The sequence below is a fragment of the Pseudochaenichthys georgianus genome, chromosome 8 (assembly GCF_902827115.2).
Source record: "Pseudochaenichthys georgianus chromosome 8, fPseGeo1.2, whole genome shotgun sequence".
Taxonomy (NCBI): domain Eukaryota; kingdom Metazoa; phylum Chordata; class Actinopteri; order Perciformes; family Channichthyidae; genus Pseudochaenichthys; species Pseudochaenichthys georgianus.
Genome location: NC_047510.2, coordinates 6,787,557 through 6,805,343, shown reverse-complemented (window position 1 = coordinate 6,805,343; position 17,787 = coordinate 6,787,557). Strand labels below are relative to the sequence as shown.

The 17,787-nt window shown below is 39.7% G+C and overlaps 1 protein-coding gene across 2 annotated transcripts; it reads right to left on the bottom strand.

Moving 5' to 3' along the window:
• Positions 1 to 122: 122 nt before the first annotated feature.
• On the bottom strand, positions 123 to 17,635 carry nfatc2ip (nuclear factor of activated T cells 2 interacting protein). Of its 2 annotated transcripts, XM_071204165.1 has the most exons (10): positions 17,553 to 17,593; positions 11,379 to 11,438; positions 8,672 to 8,770; positions 7,833 to 7,893; positions 7,622 to 7,742; positions 4,741 to 4,815; positions 4,142 to 4,343; positions 3,766 to 3,910; positions 2,384 to 2,514; positions 123 to 971 (listed from the first exon to the last, which is right to left on the bottom strand). In XM_071204165.1, the coding sequence occupies exons 1-10, from the start codon at positions 17,562 to 17,564 to the stop codon at positions 810 to 812; spliced, it is 1,068 nt and encodes a 355-aa protein (XP_071060266.1). In that variant the 5' UTR covers positions 17,565 to 17,593; the 3' UTR covers positions 123 to 809. The 2 variants fall into 2 exon arrangements, with proteins under 2 accessions (XP_071060266.1, XP_033945224.1); XM_034089333.2 differs by lacking the exon at positions 11,379 to 11,438 and having other exon boundaries at positions 125 to 971; positions 17,553 to 17,635.
• Between the last annotated feature and the right edge of the window lie 152 nt (positions 17,636 to 17,787).

Here is a 17,787-nt window from a genome sequence, read left to right as displayed (position 1 = left end):
TTTATTATGTATTAATTATACGGCAATTCATAGTTTCTGGAAAAATAAAAAATGACATAAGCTGCCATTGTAACAATAAAAATAAAGACATTTTAAATGAATGGATGAAAAAAAAGACAACTATGTATTACTATACTATTGAATGTAGGACTTTTACTTATATTTTAACAATGTGGTTCCGTTTCTTTTGTAACACTATATAAATACTTCTTCCACTATGACTTCAGTAACTTCTAATCATTTTATTATTTCCAGTAACAGTAACACATTAACAAGTATTATTGTACAGTCACAAAAACATTACAAGTATACAATTGTACAATGAAGGCTTATTTACTCTGTATTTAAAAAAAGTGTTATCATATTGTTATATATTATAACCCTATTAACATCTACAAATAAAGTGACTTTTACAGATAATGTAACTGCACTACCTAACCAGTAGATTTCCATTGTTGTTCAAATGATTGTTGAAGCCTAAAAAGCCATTTCCAGAAGTAAAAAGTTAACATGAGGCTAAACGGTCATATTCTTTTTTGTCACCACACAAAGCTAAATGCGGCTAATGTTTGCTGTGATGGCATTTAGTAGTCTCATTTAGCTACTTGTTAGCAACAGCTGCTTTTAAGACATTTAGAAGCTTGAAAAGTGGGGTAATAAAACCTTAAATCTCTTAAGCTTGTGTTAACATTCCAAAAAAAACGTTGAATGAGACGAGTAGGAAGAGCTAAAATGAAATTAAAAACGAATTTCACGGGGTGTAGGACTCATCCCTGCAGCATGCTATGGTTAATGTAAAATTAATTGATCTAGGTCCAAACTTCGATGATGTCACCGTCCTCCATGTCGAGGTGTGCCGGAGTCTGCCTGTCCGTCACTTTGCAGCCATCAAAGTGGAAGCGCACCTTCCTCTTGGCGGGGGCGGACATCTTGGACATGTACTGGGAGAAGATGGAGCCCAGCGGAGCATCCTGAAAAACACACACATTATTATTATCATTGTAATAATTATTAATATAATAATCTTTGTTGGAAAGTTAATAAATACATATACTCCAGTTCTTACTTCCCCTACCAGCAGCTAAAACCATATTAAAAACAGCTAAATCAAAATAGGGACTACAATTCCCATCATGCCTATTAAGAGAAATAACTTTGGGCAACCTGTGTGGTATTACAGTGAGCACATTTTATAACAAATAAACCTCTTGTTTATAAAATATATATTGTTTATTTTACTTTGTTCTAAAATAGAGAACATTTTACAAAATCACATTCCAGCCTGGGAAAAATAAAGAACTCTGTTGTAAATTCTGTTCCAAGTTCACATTGAAGGTACTTGAGAATTGTTATTTTATGCTACTTTATACTTTTACTAAACTAGAATCCTGGTGGCAAATGTTGTACTTTTTACTCAATTACATTTATTTGAAAGCTTAAGTTACTGGATACTTTGCAGATTAGGATCATATTACAAAATCTATATCAACTAATGCATTATGATATTATCATAGGGTAAGCTACGCAGTAGTATATCAAATAATGTAATAAACCCCACATTTACCAGCTGTAAAACTGAAGAGATGAACACAATAAGGCATCTATGTTTATCATTTAATAATAACATATATATCATTCTTCATGTCGGTACTTCATGTGTTCGGTTCTTCAAGTATATTTAGATGTGTTAACACGTTTGTACTTTTACGTAAGGTAGGTTTTAATGCGGGCTTTAACATGAGTATATTTGCATTGTTGTATTGCTATTTTTAACTTAAAGGTCTCCTATTTTGCTATTTTTAGGCATATATTATGGGTTTCAGATATATAAAAAATATGTCTATTTGCTCAAAATACCAAACAGATCATGCATTTTAGACATCCCTCATATCCCTCTATTTCAGCCCTGTTAGAGAAGTGCTGATTCTGGGTCAGTAGCTGCTGGCCCCGCCCCCTTTGGAGCACGCAGGCACACTGTGAGGTCTGTGACGAGCTGTCTGATCTGCTCAGATGCAGCTAAATGCTACCGTGATTAAACACCATATCATGTTCCAAACCACATCAAGGATTATTTCTGAAACAGTATGGAGCTCAAATGCTTTTTCTCTTGCGGGTTTACCACAAGGCGAGTACCTTTTTATTTCCTGCTTTTTTAGAGATTTGGGTACGGAGGAGAGAGAGAGGGTTTGTGAGTTCCCTTACACACCGGGGAAACATATTTATGTATAAAATACATTAAAAAGTGCATTTTGCATGATAGGAGCTTTAAGTTCCAAATATGTGAGTACTTCTTCCAACATTGATAACAATGTGCTGCTGCTGGAACAATAAGAAAGCTGGTTCTAGAAAGAAGAAGAAGAGGAGGAGCAGAAGCTGTACGCACTCTGTGCAGAGAGAACTCCTGAGAGGAGTCTCTGTCTTTGCTCTGCAGCCTCACAGTCAGGCTGCTGCTGCTGCTGCTGCTGCTGCTGGTCTCTGTGGCGCTGCTATCTTCTGCTGCCATCACCACACACTCTGCACGGCACACATGAGAGAGAGTTAGTGAACAGTTCTAAAATGTAATAATGTGCTGCCATGTGCAACTTAAAACATTGTGCAATGCATGTGTGTAAATCTTTTTTTGTTATGTGACCAACTAGTTGCCCTAACTGAAGAACATATGTACACAGATACAAATTATGTAAACGATAATACAAAAAGAAAGAGAAAAAAGGTAGGGAGTCCCTTGCCCACGCCTTAATAAATACAGTATTTGGGAGTTTCCATCGTGTTACACGTTTTTTTTGGGCTGCAGTCAAACGAGCGAAGACCCGCCTTTTCTGATGGTTTAGTAGGTTAAGAGAGGAATCATCATTCAACAATACAATAATTGGGAGACAGGGTATGTGAACTCCAATAATCTCAGATACAATGTCAATCACTTGTTTCCAGAACTTTCTAACTGCAGTGCATTAATAAAACATGTTCCAATACTCCTTTGGTAACACAGAAGGCCTATGGGGCTTGGAATCATGCTGAGTTGACAGCATTTCCTGGTTCACAGGTAATATCTGTGTACCTTGGCTTATACTGTATCAATTGGTGATGTGGATAAGTGAAGTTATTCCATATTCTCTTCCAATCAATAGCCTGTGTGTAGTTGTTTCGATATGCGGACCATACTGCGGAGATGCCAATATATCCGGTTGAACTTTCCTGCAGCTTTTTATATATATATTATAAGGAAATTTGTGTTTTGTAGATTATTTATTTGTTGTAATTGCAAGATGTTTCTTTAACCCCTAAACAGGTAGGAAATAATTAAGAAGGAAATTGGAAGCCACTTCTCAGCAGGAGCAGAGTGTTCACTGCTCCTGCTTTTCTCTGTTATATTGGTGCCCTAAAGTCTAAACCACCACATCATGTAGCACTGGTCAACGATAATGATTGGGTACCCTCTAGTGGTTTACAATTTGTGTTGCTGAAATCCTCAGAAACACAAAATAATCTGGACCTAGAATTGTTTGACTTCTGTTATGTATGGAGTCACAGGAGTGGCTTATCGAAGAATAATAAGGTTAAAGAAAAAGAAAACTATGAAGAAAATGAAACGGAAAAAAAAAAATAGGGAAAAATACAACTAAATTAATACATCTAATTATTTCATTATTTAATTTCAAGTTTTAATATGAATATATGATCCTTTCACTAACTTTTTTTATTTAATGTTTGCTTATCAATTTTGCTACTAAAGAAATAATTAATGTGTGATGTCATGTGACCCACCGATGATGTCAGCGATGCCGAGGCCGAGTTCGCCGACGGTGGAGTTTGTTGGGAGCTCCTCTTCCTTTCTCAGCAGCATGAGGCGAGGGGGAGGGGCGTCTAGGATGACGGATAGCCGAGTCAGTACGTCACTTAAAGGCGTCGACTTAAAACAAAAACAAACCCTGTGTTAAACAATGTAACGGTCGACATCTTAACGTACTGCTGCTCATATCATACTATCAGAATTGTAATTTCGTAACAGCTGCTCCATCTTGGAACTTGATAAAAATAAAAATGAAATAATAAAAAATGTATAGAAAAATAACAAGTAGGAAAAAAAGTATAAAGCTTACAGTTCAAAAATAAATAAAATAGGGAAAATAAGCATAAGTACCGACAGCACGGGGATCTTGTGTACGTGTGTCATGCAGCGGATCTTGAGCGGGATTTCCCGTAACGACTCGCTGTACGGAGAATTCTGAGGGCCAGGATTCGGGTTTGTGCAGATGATATCATCCTCTTCCTCGATGAAATGCCGTCTTCTGCATTCAGGGGAATCTAAAGTGTTGGCCGCCCTCAGCTTTATGTCGATCTTACTGACGACCAAAAACACACAAGGTTTTATTTATTTTGTGCAAACCACTTTGAGTTCCATGAATTGTGCTATATTTATTATAGATGTCACAATTCAATTTTAAAGCAAGATCTGCAATTCCCCTGGTTATACGGATCCCTCCCCACCCCCTTCCTGAAAAAGTCCCGCTTACAAAACCTTCTCTCTGTGCTACTTATGAAGATTTGTGTCATAGATATATGCAGAATTTATGAGATAAAAAATGTTGATGTCCCAAGTCATTTCTGAACCTTCATAAACTAGATGAAGCAAGGTTGCATAGCAAGGTACATAAATCAGACACAATTGTGAATTGAGATGGGTGACGAGAGATATCAGCTGAAGAGCTACGTATTGGGTAGCACAGGATCCGGACTCACTTGATCATGTTCTTGGCATGTCTGGACTGAAGCACCTCCGGACTCCCTGGAGGAGACGGGGAGCTAAAGATGGCCCTGGAATAAAAAAGGTAAGGTAGGTAAGGTTAAGCGTCTTTGAGTTTTTAGAAAAGCGCCATATAAGTGTCATGTATCATTATTATTATTATTATTAAGAGAACATGTACATTTTATCTTAAAAGCTTTTAGTCTTATTAAAGTAGAAGCCACAAATGACACATATAAATGCAGATTTATTGATTTTAGTATGAGCCATGTTTATAAACTTTATATTTAATATATCGTGCAGTGTTATTTTGGGCAATTTTTTTTTAATTTTTTTTTTTTTTATTCTACTAAAATCATACAAAAACAAAAACGTATAATTCATACACACAAATGAACAAAATTAGTAGAAGCGGGAGGGCTGAAGCATAGCTTATGGGGAGTAGCCCTCCCGTGCATCATCATTAGCATCAATATAGTAATGGCACATATTTCGTCAAAAACGTATAGAAATTAAGGAGTACAAAAAAATAAAGAAAACTAACGAAAACTGGAAAAAAAATAAAATAAATAAAATAACAGTTAGGGCAAGAAAAAAGTAAATGCATATATAAGCAACACTGGGAATATCAAATACTTGTTAGCTGGAGTAATCTGCAAATATAATTGTTTTTACTTTAGTTTTGAATTGTTGATGACTAGTAATACTTGAAAGGTCTGAGTGAAGTCCATTCCACGTTCTAACTCCGATTATGGATAAGCTGTGTGATTTGATGGTTGTTCTACAGGGCTTGCTATACAACCAGTTAGGATGCCTGGTTGGGTATTTCCTAACTGTGGTTTGGAACTGCTTTTGAATGTTAGTAGGCATTTTGTTATGGTAAATGTTGTGCATAATCAGTACTGTTTTAAGTTTTACTATATCAACAAATTTGAATAGATTGAGTTTTTTGAATATGGGAGTTGTGTGTTCATATTTACCAACACCACAGACTATTCGTAATACTTTTTTTTGGGATGTTATTATTTTTTGTAGATTTGTTGCGTACGTGTTTCCCCATATTTCGGAGCAGTAATAAAGGTAAGGGAGAAATAGACTGTTATAAAGAGTTCTGAGTATTTTTTCCTCGAGAATGTTCTTAGTACGATACAAAATACCTATTATTTTTGACAGTTTAGTTTGTACATAATTTATATGATGCTTCCAGTTGAGTTTTTCATCAACAATGAGTCCTAAAAATTACATGCACCAACTTTCTCTATCTCAGTATTGCAAATCCGTATAATACAGTCATTTCTACTCTCAGACTTTGTATTGAATAACATGTAATTTGTTTTGGCCACATTAAGGGATAATTTATTAACTGCAAACCAGTTACATAGTATTTCCAATTCTGCATTAACAATTTTAACAAGATCACCAAGATTATGATGGGAGATTTTTTTAATTTTATTTTTTCGAATTTTTTGTTTTAACCTAAGAAAATTAATTAATTTTTTTTAGGGTAATAAAAACTATTATATAAAATTCACTATAGTAGCAGCAGTTGTTGGTAAGATTCCTGAAGAAATTAGAGTCTGGGTCAATGTGGGAGTCGAAACAGTTCTGTCTTATTAGATTTTCATCAAAGAGATTTAAATCCTTAGAGTTCACTCCGGTCACTGTGGTCACTGGGACTGGGTGATTTGAGTCCATGGTGCATACACGGAGGTAAGTTCATGACTGATCATACAATACAGAGGATTTATATTAACACACAGGACAAAATACAAAACTGAATATAACGGATTATTATCGAGTGGTCGATGTAACTTTTGACTCACGCTTAATGAATGAAGTAAGGGAAAATAGCGCATAGATATAATTGCATTATTTGTCAATACTTTACCAATAGCGGGAGTAATATTCTTATCCTCAGAGTTCATTAAAATATAGATAAATCCACACTGTCCTTCACAATCGATACTTTTCCTTCGTTTGTTTTAATGAATATTTTACAGTCCCTGATCCAGGTAGCTTCGATTTTGTTCCTCTTCCTCAGGTCTCTCGCAGTTCTTGCGATATCCGCGTTCCTTTTCGTGAGGTGCTCGTTAATGTAGATTCCGGTCCCTTTCAGTTTCTTGGCATTTATCATCATACGAACTTTTGTCTTTCTGCTCACAAGTTTTATGATCACCCTTTGGAATCCACTTTCCGACGGCTTCCCAAGTGTGTGGCAGATCTCAATCTCCTCAGACTTCAGGTACACGCCACGATCGTTAAGTGCCTCGAGCACCTGTGTTTCGACCGAATCATGTCCGTCTTTGTCTGTAGAAGGCGCAGAATCTCCTTTCACTACCTGGGAATATGGTTTTATGATTTTTAATCCGGTCACGATAACATCCTCTTTTCGGGTGTGTTGTTCAAGCTCCTCGATCCTTCTCTCCAGCGTGACAATCTTCTCGTCTTTTTCCTTCATTATCCTCTCCATGCTTCCGATCGTTTCCAGCAGTTTTTTAATTGTTATGCTGTCATCCTTCCGGGTCTTATTTAAGTCACTTATATCCTTGGTAATACTGATAAAGCGTCCTNCACAGGGAAATGTCAGGAGTCGTGCTCCGCTCTGACTAGAAGGCCAGGGAGAAGAAGTGAGTTTTTAGTGTTGATTTCGAAACCCCCAGGGTCTGGGCCGACCTCACATGGAGGGGCAGAGTGTTCCAGAGCCTAGGGCCGGCCGCCGCGAAGGCTCGGTGACCTCGGGTTTTTAGCCTGGTCTTGGGCACTACCAGCAGCAGCTGATCAGCCGACCTTAAAGCTCTGGCTGGGGTGTAGCGCTGGAGGAGTTCTGCTGTATAGGCTAATAGAAAGATTCAACATCAAACTAGTTTAACTACTTACGGTTGTGTTTTCTTCAGAAGCACTTCTGTTTCGTCTTCCTCGGAGTCAATGTAGGAGAGGGCGGTTGTTCTGCTGATCGAAGGGGAAAACTGAAACCATAAACTGTCGTCTGCCCCGTCGTCTGCCCAGAGACGAAGACAGTCACATTTACAGATTAACACCAGATTAACACCTTCCAGACACTGGGTTTACATTTTGTTCACATATTTACCTGAGATTTGCTTTTGAGTGAAACTAGCTGCTGTTGGCTTCAGCTGCAAACCGTTGCTTACCTGATTAAAAAGACAAACTCAGGTAATTAAAAACATAATTATAAAGTTTTAAAAAGGGAAACAACTAAGAATTCCCAAGATTAAAGTCAAGGTATCTTTGGGATTATTATTAAGGTAAGTATATTTATATAGCAAATGTTCAGACATAAGGGCAATTCAGAGTGCTTTAGATCAAAACTAACACACAATAGTTAAGAGAGAAACAAAACAAAAGAAACAATACATAAACACAATGGAATAACAGATCCAAAAAGACCATTCATAAAAGAGTTACAGGGTAGTTTAAAATCAACATTGTAAATACGGATGATGCTGCAAGAAGTGTAAGGATAAAACAAAGTGAAATTACTTCTGGGTAAGCAGCAGTACAAATAAATATTTTTAACCTCGAGTTAAAAGAACTCGGGGTTGGTGAGGACCTCGGGCTTTCTGGGAGAACTCAGACTTCTTGTAGGATTGTACATTTAAGAAATGTTTGCAATCTTCTTTTCTGTTAACAAAACCTCATCAATTCATCAACTCCAGCACACCAATGTGTGCGCTTATTGTCATCAGACTGCTTGGACATTCAACCTTTTCTCTCTTAAATAAGTGAGATTTCTGTCCTAACTTTACCACTTAAATATCAGAGAATATTGGATTTTTACATCTTCAGTTTAAACATTTAATTTCAAAGTATATTTGACGTAAATGTGTGATTTGTTTCTCTTGTTGGTTGGCCTTTTATTTCTAATCTATAATGGCTCGTATACCGAATGGCCCACCAGCTGCTGTGTACCTGGTTGGTGTAAACGGGGACCGAGATTATGGCTGAAGGGTCGAGGATGCGTCTGCGTTTGGGCTGAGGATTCACAGCCTCCTGCTCCTCGTCAGACACCTAAAGAGCAGACAGACGGAGACAATAGGAAAAAGGGAAATATCTAGTGAGCGACAGTTATCTGGGCGAAAATGCCTTGCTGATGCCAGAGGTCAGAGGAGAATGGCCAGACTGGTGCAAGATAATAGAAAGGCAACATATACTCAAATAACCACTCGTTGAAACAAAGGTATGCAGAAGACCCTTTCTGAACCACAACACGTGGAACCTTGAAGCAGAGGGGCTTCAGCAGCAGAAGACCAGGTTCTACTCCTGTCAGCTAGGAACAGGAAACTGAGACTACAATTCACACAGGCTCACCAACATTGCACAATAGAAGATTGGAGAAATGTTGCCTGGTCTGATGGGTCTCGTATTCTGCTGCGACATTCGGACGGTAGTGTCTGAATTTCACGTGAACAACATGAGAGCAAGGATCCATCCTGCCTTGTATCAACGGTTCAGGCTGGTGGTGGTGGTGTAATGGTGAGGGGGATCTTTTCTTGGCATACTTTGGGCCCCTTGGTACCAATTGAGCAACGTTTAAACGCCCAAAGCCTACCTGAGTATTGTTGCTGACCATGTCCATCCCTTTATAACCACATGGTACTCTTCTTCTGATGGCTACTTCCAGCAGGGTAACGTGCGATGCCACACAAAGCTCAAATCATCTCCAACTGGTTTCTTGAACATGACGATGAGTTCACTTTACCCAAATGGCCTCCACAGTAGGGCTGAACGATTCATCGATTTTAAATGTTTAAGTTTAGTTCTTTCACTCGTAGCTTGGGCTGCGAGGGTGCTAGAGACAGGAGCACATTGATATGACCTTCCTAGCCGCATTTTTTACAATAAACCTCCGTTGGGTCGCTTAAAAACAAATATCGCAAATCGAATGCAATCGCAATATCTGTCAGAAAAATCGCAATTACATTATTTCCCCAAATCGTGCACCCCTACTCCACAGTCACCAGATCTAAATGCTGTAGATCACCTTTTGGATGTGGTGGAAAGACTCTGTACATCATTGTCAGCCATCTTACAGTGCAGACGCGTTTCTGCTTGCTCTTGCCTCTGCTTACTTTTTTATGCTGTTTTCCTATTTTTCTATTTCTGAAAACTGCGAGCAGCAGCTCCTGGACATTAACTTATCACTGGGACAGTTATTCTTCGTAAATAGACGGAGGGTTTCAGCCATATTTCAATATTTTTACGACGACCTCAGTCTTACAGTAGCGTGGCCTTGCAACAGCTAAAGCCTGGTACTGCATGCTATTCTGCTTAAGCTAGTTAGCAGCAAAATGCCTCCGTTCTCTACAGATGACTTCCACAAACTTCTACAGAAGATGGCCGTGTTGGAAATGAAAATTCAACGGTTGGAAGTTAACGTGGAAGTGAATGGACTAGGTTGGAATGACACCACTTTACCAGTGTTGCAAAAGAATGGACAAAGGCATGCTAACTCAAAGCTAGTTAGCAGCTAAAAGGATTCCAAGGAACAGGAGGGCTATGTACTGGGTAATAAATCTACAAGTGGTAGTCCTCCCTCGAACTCTCTGGGTGCAAGGCCGAAGAGTAAATAATTTCCATGGAATTTGGGAGGACGAACAACAGGCAGAGCCCAGCGCTCTGAAATCTGTGATGCGACCGGTTGGCAGAGTTCCCGTTAGTCGGTAATTACCAGACTATGACCGGTAAAATACGCCTAAACTATCAAATCTAAATCTCTCCGGCAGAGGCGCGGGAAGGTATTTTCAGTGCGGGTGCTGAGGTGCTGGACTCCAGTGAACACTATGCACTATAGAGCACGCACAAAAGCACTCCCCACACGCAAACACACAGTACACCCGCGACTGTTACAATGAAGGCTCGATAATCAGCTCACGGCATATAGGCAGGGGTAAAGTGGTATTTTTTACGAGTGGGGAGCGGACCTCACCTCCTCTAGGGGGATCCGGGGGGATGCTCCCCCTGGAAGATTCTTTTTAAATATTGAAGTTAAAAGCATCAATCTGGTGCACTTTGAGACATGGGCTTAGGAAGCATCCTGAATGTGGGGGGGGGGGACATTTTTAACGGGGGGTGTAGATAGATTTCCTGTATTCTGGTGCATTTTAACAGGTGGTTTGATACTTTTATGTGGCTATACTAGCATGAGGAAAATGATGGGTACATTTTGTAATTTCATCCAGTAGTAAAGAAAGGAAACATTGATTATTCATTCAGAGCCATTGATTATTCATTCAGAGCCATCTTTGAATTAATAAAAAGCAGTTTAAATGCCCATTTTGTGTACATTTATATACAACAATAAATATTTGTGAGTGCATTGAGAGATATTGTTGTGGAGAGTCATTTATATATAAATCGCAAAATCAATTAGTGAGTCCTTCTGTGAGCATTTATTAATATTGAGACTGATCTGACTCCATACAGATGTTAAGTTCACCTCGGAATGGTATCGACTTAAATGTTCAAATAAATGTTGCTCTTCTGTCTATATTGGTCATATGATGCCCCTTGACTGAAATGCCTCCTGTTCAATATCCCCACTGATTTCCTTAACATTCTGGGATGAGAGTCCACATCACAATTTACTCTAAACTGTCATTTCCCTTTCATCACTCACCTCAGCAATGAACCTCTCTCCACTGTCCCTGTGTTCTGCTTCTGACTCACTCTCAAGCGCCTAGATGTCAAGAGAGGTGGTGAAGTGATCATTATTTATTGAGCAGTATACTCTTTCACATTGAATCATAACAAGTCATACTGAATGTAAATACAACTGACTCTAAAGTAAGTCCCAGTCCGTGACATTGGACATTTTGAAGACTCAAAGTTCCAAGCAGTAGGTAGAATATTAGCTAGTCTATGTAATGTGCACAGAAAATAAACAGTTAACTGAATACTGGGATGGAAATGGCCTATAAGCACTCATTAAAACATAAACACACACAAAAAGCTTCTGAATGATAAGAAGTATAATTAAAACATAATGCACATTACCATTTTGAGAGAGAGTACCGAAGTTAAAGAAGAAAATAATCTCTTATTGAACTGAGGCTCCAGTAAAACACACTGACTGCGGCTCTACATGGACATCAGTAAGCAGTTTATGAGTATTACCCCGGTTATGATCATATTGGGGATATGGTGTTTCCATGAGCACAGAGTGCACCTGCCCATTGCCTGGTCAAGTTAGATGCTGCGTATCACAGCGCACTAAGATTTGTGACAAACTGTAAAGCATTAACCCATCACTGTACCCTGTATGCAAGGGCTGGTTTGCTTTCACTAACTGTACGGAGGCTCAGTCACTGGTACATTTTTATATACAAAGCCATGTTAGGGAAACTTCCATCTTATATCTGCTCCCTGATCTCACGGCGAATTGTAAGTGGCTACTGCCTGAGATCGCATGCTGTGGTTTTATTAAATGTGCCAACGGCTAGGACTGTCTTAGGGAAGACAGCTTTTAGATGCGCAGCTTTTCTGTCTTGGAATAGTCTGCAAATGAAATGGAAACTGAACAATCTGGTGCCACTAAATGTTTTTAAAGCTCGGTTGGATGCTACTCAATCGGAAACTGTTGGTACCTGCTCATGTGGAGTTATGTAAATTGTAATCCCTGTAATGATGCTGTAAGATGTCCTTTTTGTTGTTCCGTATGTTTTTATGTGGAACCTACTTGAGCAGGTCTCCCTTGAAAAAGAGATCAATGATCTCAATGGGATACACCTGGGTAAATAAAGGTTTGAAATGAAATGAAACGGAGAGATGGGGTTATTCATGTTCCCCGTTTACATGGTAAATACTAGTAACCTGGCATTTCGATGCCTTTTCTCATCTAAACTATTCACTATTTGTATCCATCATGACATAAAGACGAAACTCCTCCGCCGCCATCACTGTTAACTGATTAACTGCTACCAGCTGAAGACTTACTTTCCTCTTCTTTGAAACAAATGTTCTTATGTCCATGTTGTCTCGGGGAGAAAACATATCAAACCAAGAGATCGTCAGCTTTGATTTTCGCTGTATTAACCATTTCCTGAACACTTGGTGTGTGTGCCTTACCTCCGCTACCGGGCATCGCTTCATACAACAGGTGAGCTGTCCAACTATGACAACACTCCTTGAACATGTGCGCGCTATGTGAGAATCTGCCTTGGTACAAAGTAGCAGTGAAAACATGAAACCCCCCCCTGTGCGGCTATTGCTCCGGCTCCCACCAAGATGGCACTGGTTAATGCTAGGTCGATAGCAAATACAACTTTTATTCTTAACGACTTCTTCACCTCCCGTGGATTAGATTTTCTTTGCGTGACGGAAACTTGGCTGAACGTGGGTGAGTCCAGCGCCTTCTCTGAACTGTTACCGTCTGGCTGTAGCTACCTGAAATCCCCGAGGACAACTGGTCGAGGAGGAGGAATAGCGATTGTTTATGAGTCAAACTTTTATTGTAAACAGTTGCTTGCCTCGTTCTCTAGTTTTGAACTGAACTCATTTGAGTTGGGCCGCTCTGATCCGGTCCTGTGTGCAGTGATTTACCGTCCCCCAAAGTACAACAAGGACTTTATTAACGATTTTTCTGATTTCCTGACCGGCATTATGCATACATATGACCGGGGGATTTAAACACACATGTTTTCTGTCCTAACAAACCGTTGGCTCGAGACTTTTTAAATCTTATTGATGCCTTTAATCTTGTTCAATCGGTTTCTGGCCCCACGCACGAACACGGGCATACTCTTGATCTTGTCCTGTCTTATGGTCTATCAATATGTAATGTTGAGATATGCGACCCAATTTTCTCCGATCACATGCCTGTTCTATTTGACGTCACTATCCCCCACTATGTTGTTGGTAAACAGTGTCCACAGTCTGCTCATTTTCGTCGCATGCTTAAACCCTCCACCGCTGTTCAGTTTTCTGCTGCTTTCAAAAAGGTTGTGGATGACAGAGCATATCCTATTACTGGTGATACAGAGGAGTTACTTTCTTTCTTTAACTCCTCTTGTCAAGACATCCTTGATACTATTGCTCCACTAAAAGCTGTTCGCCCTAAAGTTAAGTCTGAACCATGGTTAAATGAGTCCACTCGTACTGCCAGACAGGAGTGCAGAAGGGCTGAAGGCAAATGGAAAAAAGACAGGCTGCATGTGTCTTATAATATTTTAAAGGGCTCCTGGCGTAGCTATCAGAACGTTGTTAAAGCGGAAAAAATGCAGTATTTTCCAGATGTTATACGTAATAACTGTCATAAACCCCGTGTTATTTTTAGCACTATAAACTGTATACTAAATGTCCCACAGTCCATCAACTTAGTAACCTCCACTGAAACCTGTGAGGCGTTTCTACAGTTTTTTATTGACAAGGTCGCCGCCATCAGCGCACACATCTCACTTCCTTCCCATGATCCATCTGTCATGGACACTTGGGCCCAATCCCAAACCACTCCCTCGACCCTACCCCTCCGTGACGGAGTGAACTCCGTCTGTAGCCACACTCGCAGCTCAACGAGGCTCCCTCCTGTCAGATGGAGGGAGTAAATACAGCGGCAAGCTTTGGGACGGCCTCCCCTCTCCGGCAGAAACAGGAAATGCCGTAACTGTATGAAACAACGGTTTCAAATCAGCATCTCTTTGACAAAAAGTTTAAATTAATAACTCAAATAAAACTCCAAACATCTTTCATTGTGTTTCAAAGCTCTTTTAGTTTTAAACCTGATGTTTATAAGCTTCTTAGTTTTGCAACAGTCTGTAAATATACGCAACTTTATAATAACATTTACCTTTTTCTAGACTAAACACAGGTTTGATCCTAAGTTAAAAACATATGAGGTTATCATGAGGTTGTTAACATCGCAGTTTATCAGTGGATGTTTGCTGGAACTATTTGTAAACAGCGTGTTTCCTGACGGACACACACAGCGTGACTCCGGTCAGGTAGAGACCGGTCTCAAGTCAGCACCGCTGCAGACTCGCTGTTTGAGGGCTTGATAGCCCACTCCCCCTCCACACTCGTTGGTTTGGAACAGCCCTCAATATGGCGGACCCTCCGCGTGAACGCGCAAACGGAGGGGTAGGGTGTAGAGGGCGGTTTGGGAATGGGCCTTGCTCAGCTGCTATGGATCAGTTTGAGCTTGTGTCACTTCCTGCTCTAATAGAAATTGTTGCTCAATTGAAACCCCCTTCTCCAAGCGATGTTGTCCCTGCGCGATTTTTCAAAGAAATCTGGGACATTGTTGGACTTAACATTCTTAATATAATTAACAGCAGCCTGACTACAGGAAAAGTACCAAAGTGCCTAAAACATGCTGTGGTCCAGCCTTTGATTAAAAAAACAAACCTGGACACCTCTGTTTTTGACAATTTTCGACCTATCTCTAAACTTCCTTTTATGTCCAACATTTTAGAAAAAGTGGTACTGAAGCAGTTGCGGTCCTGCAAATGTGCATGGTAGAGATGTCCCGATCCGATCACGTGATCGGGGATCGGAGCCGATCACGTGATTTTCAAAAAATCGGGGATCGGGATTTTTTTTTTTTTTTCGAAAATATTTTTTTTGTATTTAATGTTACAAAACAAAAATGACCATGTTCACGTCTTAAAGTCATCCTGAAGACTTAGTTTTGGTTTAAAATTACACAACATCATGTATGTGTTGCTTTCTTTGGGCTTGTTTTCATAGACCTGGTTGCTTATTTCTCTGAAATCTGGCAACAGAGTGGGCGCAGTGTCTAATAGTAGCAGTAAGCTAACGAGAAGCTACATTCAGCTGGTGACTCGGGAGTCGGGACAGAGAAAATGTCAGGAGTTTGGAAGTATTATAAAATTGAAAGCGAAGGCAGTGTAACGGCCAGATGCAATGTTTGCAAGAAGGAGGTTCCGCGTGGTGGAAAGAACAGAGCTACGTTCAACACGACCAATCTAATACGCTACCTGAGAAATAAACACCAACAACAACACGGCGAGTACACAGCGGCCACTCAGGTAACGGCACTGAAACAACCGACACTTTCAGAGACTTTTAAAAGGAAAGAGAAACTGCCCCAGAACAGTGAAAAGGCCAACACAATAACAGCCAAGATAGCTGAATTCATCGCGTTGGATGACCAGCCGTTATCTGTTACCTTTTTTTTCTCTTAATGCATTGCACAAAGATCGGATCGGGACAAATCGGTATCGGCAGATTGTCAAAATCAAATGATCAGAATCGGATCGGGAGCAAAAAAAGGTGATCGGGACATCCCTAGTGCAAGGCATTCTTGAGGTATTCCAGTCCGGGTTTAAACCCCTCCACAGCACTGAATCTGCTCTTTTAAAGGTTTTTAATGACCTGTTTTTAGCTACTGACTCTGGGAACAGTGCTGTTTTTATACTGTTAGACCTGACAGCTGCCTTTGACACTGTAGATCACAGTATTCTCATTTCTCGCCTGCAACATTTTGTGGGAATCAGTGGTTCTGCTCTAGACTGGTTTAAGTCGTATCTGTCTGAAAGAAGTTTTAATGTAAATCTTAATGAATTTACTTCCTCCTCTGCTCCTCTCCCGTACGGGGTACCCCAAGGCTCCATTCTTGGGCCGATTTTATTTTCCCTGTACCTGCTCCCCCTGGGCGCGATCATTAAGAAATATGGTGTCTCATTTCATTTTTATGCAGATGACTCGCAAATCTACATGCCCCTGAAAATAAATGACCCAAACCCTCAGCAACGCCTATCTGACTGTCTGCAGGACATCAGAGCCTGGATGGCCTTGAACTTTTTAAAATTCAATGAAAAAAAGACAGAGGTCATAATATTTGGACCCAGTGGTGGCCCCAATGCCCTGCCTGTGCTGGATTCTCTTGTCCCATATGTGAACCCCATTGTCACAAACCTGGGTGCGCTATTCTATGTTGTCTTTTTGATGGTTGGGTTGTCGAATCCTGGATTTTGCATTCATTCGTCACTTATTTTTCAGTTAATTTTTTATTTAATATGTTTTTATTTAATTGTGACGTCCTGTCTGTATACTTTTGCTTGTACTTGTGCTTTACAATGTATTGTTTATTTTTACATCAAGTGCTTGAGGATGGGATTAATATAATTTTTTTTATTTTGGGTGGTGCTTTTTATGAACAGCCTGGTTGCCACGATATGCACCCCTTGCTATCTCTGACAATAAACGTTTCACATACATGAAACTTGATCCATTTATTGGTACTAGTCCTACAACTATACCCTCCAAAGTGCTTGAGGGTGGGATTAATAGAATAATCTTTTGGGGGGGGGGTGCTTTTTACGGCAGGCCAGGGGGTGCATTTCTCGACGGGGGTGTATCATTTGACAAAACTCACCGGCCCAATTCAAGCACTGGTCACAGGTAAAAAGTCCTATATTCAAAATCTGGTTGCTAGGTAGGTCCAAGTTACGATTTTTTTAATCGGGACTATGATTGATATCTACAGTTTCTAAAATATATTCACACAGGGTTAAGTTATGTTAAAAGTGGTTACATTGGTAGTTTAATATTCACTATTGTATAAAACAGAAAGTAAAACCGAAAGCATGGAGGCAGCTAGAGGACCCATTATACAAAACGTATGTTGCAGAATATTATTTTGAAAAACCTAAACAAGGTTAGCTAACCTGCGACAACACTTTGGATGTACTTTAATCTGTTTATTTAGCTTCACACCTGACTAGTTAATATTTCCCTAGAAGCGACTTTGATAACAGCGACATTACACTCGTTTATGTCGACATTATTCAGCGAGAAAGTGTTTTTAAAGCGATAAAAATCAGCAATCACTCACCATTTCTTCCATGTTTCTTTTTTTCCGCGCGTTGTTGTTGCCTTTAGGTACCGTGGGATATTACTAAATCAATAGCGGATTTTCCGCGTTGCGTTCAAGTACAATGGAAAATATCTGTTATTAATATGTATTAATGATATTTGATTTAGCAGTGGTGGAAAGTAATACTGTACATTTACTCAAATACTGTGCTTCAGTTTTTTCATCGTTTACGTTATAAAAGAAAAAGCTGCAT